We start from the raw sequence: 5,465 nt of genomic DNA, 5'->3' as shown, positions 1-5,465 counted from the left end.
ATGCAAAAATTTTAATTCATAAATTTGAATTTTCTGTTACTACGTGTGAGAGAAATAATTTTAATAGTTATTTATGAATATTTTAATATTTTTTAAATCAGAAAATAAATTTATTACAGCAAACTTATTTAAAAATTGAAGAATTTTCCATCCTGATAACATTTTCTGAAAAATAGAAAAGACAAATAATATTATAATAATCTAATAATTAAAATAATTAAAAAATTGTCAAAAAGGAACCTGTGAATACTGTTATAGTACAAATGGCACAGCGGCAGCTTCGTCATCGCAAATCTCGAATCACATGGCTCTTCTTTCTCATTCCTTAACGCCCATCACCTGTTTGCTTAAATGCCAAGGAGACTAACCTCTTTCTCTCCACCTCTTCAAGCACCAATCTTCTCTATTACGCCAACGCCATGGATCACCTTTCCACTGTAACAAACTGGGAAGATATGCAACTCGATTGCCTCTCCATCATCTTCTCCAAGCTCGGGCTCGACGACCTCACCACTTCCATCCCCTTCGTCTGCAAATCCTGGTCCCAAGTTTCCTCCCATCCCTTCTTCTATCAAGTCCTCGACTTCCGCTTTTTGAACCTTAACCCATCGTCTTCGTTCTCCAAAATCTTCTCTTCCCAGTACTCCCTTCCTCGCTTCACCTTTTCCAGCTTCCTCAAGCTCGCCATGGCCCAAAGCCACGGGGCCGCCTTCGACCTCCGTTTCTCGTCTCTCTTTCCTCCTTCAATGGAGGTTCTATCTCTCGCATCAATCACTTGCCCTAGGTTAAAAACCCTGTGCTTGCCGCGAATCTGCTTCGACGATGAAGTTCGTTTTTTTAATCTGCTAAGCAAGTGGAGGGATCTCGAATGGCTTGCAATCGAATCAAAGCCGTTTAAATTGAGAGAAATGGCGGAGCAGATTGGTATTCATTGCAGCAAATTTTACGGGATGAAAATTCGCGGTTTTATCAGAAAAGAAGATGTAACCGGCATAGTTGATTTTCTTCCAAAGATTGAAGTTTTGGATCTGAGTGGGTCTCAGATAAGGAAGGAGGAAGTGTTGGCTATAGTTGACGGTTGCCGGGGGCTGAAGAGATTGAGTTTGAAGGAGTGTGTTGGCTTTGAAGCTGATGAAGAGGTGAGTAGGAGAGCTAGAGGCATACAGGTTTTTGAGTTTGACAGATGCAGGGTTGAAGATGGATTGAGGAATTCTGAAGATCAAAGTGAAGTTTTGGAACAGACGTTCATGTACTTTGATGATTGTTTTGAGATGTGGATGTTTTGAATTTTGATTGATCAAACTGTTGATCACTCTATCAGTCTAGCTTTAATTCGCTTTGAGTAAACAATCAAGAGCCAAATTCTCTTGTCAAAAACACCTTACCAGCAACGCTATATGTTTTTTTAGCATTTCTTTACATAGCAGTTTTTTTTTTTTTTTCAAATAGTGTCGAGATGGTGCGCAAGAGATGAGCTGTGCAGTGAGGTTGAAAGCCTAACAAACACCTTGTAGCTTCCTCATATGGAGGACGAATTATTGCATCCGGTCACCTGACAGAGAGATATATTCGAATTTTTCTCTATCTATAATAAGCTGCGTTTTTACTATGCTTTACTGTAGTCAGAGAGAAATCCAAATGTATCTCTCTGTTAGGTGACCGAACCTAATAATTTGCTTATATTATGGAGCCATAATTTTATTTCATAACTGTATAGTGAAATAAAATTATATTAGATCAAGACTTTGTTTGGGACGGCTTTTTTACTGCTTCTAAAAGTAACTTTTTAGTAAAAAATTAAAATTTTTGTACTAAAAAGCTGCAGTAAGAAAACCTTTCCAAACGAAGCCTTAGTTTGATGGATAAAGATGACGTTTGGCTTGATGTAGAGAATGAAGATACGAAGAGTAAAGCTAAGAAACAGAAACAAGAAGTAGAAAGGAAAGAATATATTTTCTTAATCATCTGATAACATGTACAGCTGCTTTATATAGACAAATAATGTAACCGTGGTTCTTGTAAACCAATAGTAAAATGACACCTAAGCACATATGTAATTAATACAAATATTTATGTATTTTGATATTCTAATAGATGAACTTAAAATTTTGTTAGGGACAATTTTCTTATTTCTTTCTAAAATAACTTTCTAATAAAAAAATATATTTAAAACTGCGTTACAAAGCACTAAAAAAATTATATCAAATGAGGGCAACCAATAGATATCAAATTTACCCAAACTATTTAATTGAACTTTGCTCAAATTGATAAATTTCAAATATTTACGTTTAAATTTCAAATGTATAGCCAAAAATACACTGCATTATGAAATGCAACAATTCAGAAGCTAAAATTTACGTTACTTTGCACAATTGCACTTAGAATTTAGGCAACCATACAACTCCTTAATAATTTAAAGACCATTATTTTCAAATTTTAATAAAAATATTTAAACCCATTTTTTTATGGTTAGAGTCAAATTGCTTTTATGTTTTGTTAATTCATTAAAACTTAGGCTTCGTTTAGCATGACTTTCTTATTGATTTTTAAAACAGTTTTAGTATAATTTAATTGTTTAAAAAAAAAAAAAGAAAATAGTCCCAAATAAAATCTTAGTTTAATTTAAAGTTTAAGACACATCTTTTCAAGTTTAATGAAGATATGCCGATCCAATCATGTCTTTTATTTTTCACTGGTCAACCAATGGAGAAATTATTGGGTGCGGAGTGCGGACGTAGCTCTGTGTGTGCAAACGAATTGGTTCGCGCCACGTGGAGCCCACCTTGACCCCACCGACTTGAAGAGAACGTGTGCTCTGTTTACCCGATAACCCGATAACACGAACCATCCGAACTACTTGAAAAAATGCGCGGTACCTAGTAGTACCGAGCGGTACCTAGTAGTACCGAGTAGTACCGAGCGGTACCTAGTAGTACCGAGTAGTACCCAATAGAGCTTTTAAATGATAAGTAGCCTCTATTTTTTTTATAAGTAGGCTCTACTTTAGTTAGCGTTAAGTCAATAAAGCTAGAGCCTATTAATGCTCTACTTTATTGCCATTGTTTTGAACAATTATTAATGGAGCTACGTTTGGCCGTCAATAACATGTCGTTACGTGCTCTTACTCTCTACAGCGCGGCCCGACGACTTAACCCGAATCGGAACCCAGGAATGCTATGTTCGTGTATTGTGAGGTATTACTCGGTATTGCTAGGTATTGCATGGCAATAACGAGAAATACCGCTATGTGAAAACCAATACCGAGCAAATACCAAGTAATACCGAGTTGTACCGCGTTTTTTAGAAAAACTCGGTACAACTCGGTATTTGCTCGATATTGCTCAGTATTTGCTCGGTATTGGTTATTGTCAAACAAAATCGACCAATACCTAGCAATACTGAGTAATACCGAGCAATACCTAACAAAATCGAGAAATAAGGAGCCATCCTGGGTCCGTTTCGGGTCGGGGCGCGCGGTAAATAGTGAGAACGCGTGGCGCGATTCTACTTGCGGCCGAACGTAGAGCTACGTCCTATGACCGGACCAAATAAAAGTTCCATTGTTTAAGCATACCTTCTACAATAAAAAATAAAATTTAGTAGACTTTGTGGCAAAAAAAAACAAAATCTATTTTACCTAATTACATTTAAGATATTAAATTCTCGCTAAACAATTATTATATTCTATCAATAACTAAGATTTTGTTCGGGATAACTTCTTACTGCTGTCCTCTTTAGATCACAGTTTTGTTATTTTCAAAACAAACATGTACTAAAAAGCAATGCTTTTCAATAACTTTCAAAAAAGCTATTTTTTATAATAACTTTCAAAAACTTTTATACTAACCATTTAGAGCTAACCCTAAATCAATATTAATCTGCAAAAGATAATTTTTAATTTCAAGTCATAAATGAAAAATTATTGCGTCTGGTGATTGAATACGCCCGAAAGTTAATTCGGACTCGCTACATGCACCAATTCAATTACATTCAGAGATATGATATATTCAAATTGACCTTCAAACACATTCGAACCTCATATAGCTCCATAAAATGAGAAAGATGCAAAATGTTGCTCGCGTCTCTTTATAATATCATAAAATATACAAACTTTTTGACGTGTATCAACCGCCGTCTCAGAGAGATTATTAGGTGCGGAGTGCAGACGGAGAGAACCGTCCGCACAAGCTTTATTCCGCGCTAGGTACCGGCGTACCGCTAGGTACTCATATTTATGTGGACGGCACACACTCCGCACCTAATAATTTTTCCATTAAACAACACCTTTTTTCCTTTTTTTTTTTTAATTAATTTTTACTGTGCTGATGTTCCTTTAAGCTTTAGTCAATTGTACGAACTCTCCGCACTTTCCCATAAAGCTACGCCATGAATAAATTAATACGTCGTACTTTATAATAATTAATATATCGTGATAATAAGCCAATCCACATCCTATAGCTTAGGGGGCGGCTACAATTATGTATATATGCTAATTTTTAAAAAGAATTACTGTTTACATGTATGATGTAATTATGCAAAAATATAAAAAAACTTCCATTATAATTACGTGAAATACAAAAATAATATATATTTTAAATACTACAACAATAATATCAAGCCTTTTCCACACTTCGTGGGATTGACAACATGAATATTTTTTTCTCTATTTTATATTATTTAGAGTGAAATTCTCATTTAAATTTAATTTAAAAAAATGTCATATATAATATTTTTTAATCACGTCTAATACATCTACTCTCCTCAATAGGTTATTGAAAGGTTGACGATTTATGTGACCAAACCATCTAATATAACTCATTCTAATCATATCTGCCATTGGAGCTTCTCAAAAGCTTTCACGTATATGCTTGTTTCACATTTTGTCTTTAATTGTAAAATCAACCATCCATTTGAGCATCCTCATCTCTTCAACTCTTAACTTAACTTTATGCTTCTCTTTTCCTGTCCAATATTATGAGCCAAAAAGCATCAAAAATCTCACCGTCATCTTATAAAAGTTTCCTTTAACTTTGAGAGGAACTTTTCTATCACACAATAAATCTGATGCATTCCTCAATTCCTCCGAATCAAACATCCAACTCAAATAGCTTCGTTTTGGACGGCTTTCTAAAGCAGCTTTTTAGTACAAAAATATTTAATTTATGAAGTTTTTTCTACTAAGAAGACGCTTTAAAAATTAATACGAAAGTTATCCTAATTGAAGCCTTAGTATATTATTGTTGTAAGTAGTCTATTCAACTCATACACAACATCACAATCAAATCAATATTTATTTCTTCTCCTTATTAATATGAGCAAATCAATCTCTTATCAGATTGTCCCTATTCGTTCACTGTAATTTAATTAATTTTTTCGTCGCTATAGAGACATTGACAACAAAAAAAAAAAAAAAAAATCTAAACTCACCTGCAGGGTTATCCTAAGCAATTAATATATAAAAAAAA

The 5,465-nt window shown here is 34.3% G+C and overlaps 1 protein-coding gene across 1 annotated transcript; it reads left to right on the top strand.

Moving 5' to 3' along the window:
- The first annotated feature begins 235 nt into the window (after positions 1 to 235).
- On the top strand, positions 236 to 1,407 carry LOC110099717 (F-box protein SKIP19). Its single transcript, XM_020826958.2, has one exon. The coding sequence runs from the start codon at positions 420 to 422 to the stop codon at positions 1,284 to 1,286; it is 867 nt and encodes a 288-aa protein (XP_020682617.1). The 5' UTR covers positions 236 to 419; the 3' UTR covers positions 1,287 to 1,407.
- Positions 1,408 to 5,465: the final 4,058 nt, after the last annotated feature.

Source organism: Dendrobium catenatum, unplaced genomic scaffold, assembly GCF_001605985.2.
Source record: "Dendrobium catenatum unplaced genomic scaffold, ASM160598v2 fragScaff_scaffold_253, whole genome shotgun sequence".
In the NCBI taxonomy this organism is placed as follows: Eukaryota; Viridiplantae; Streptophyta; class Magnoliopsida; order Asparagales; family Orchidaceae; genus Dendrobium; species Dendrobium catenatum.
This window is presented reverse-complemented; position numbering and strand designations above follow the sequence as displayed.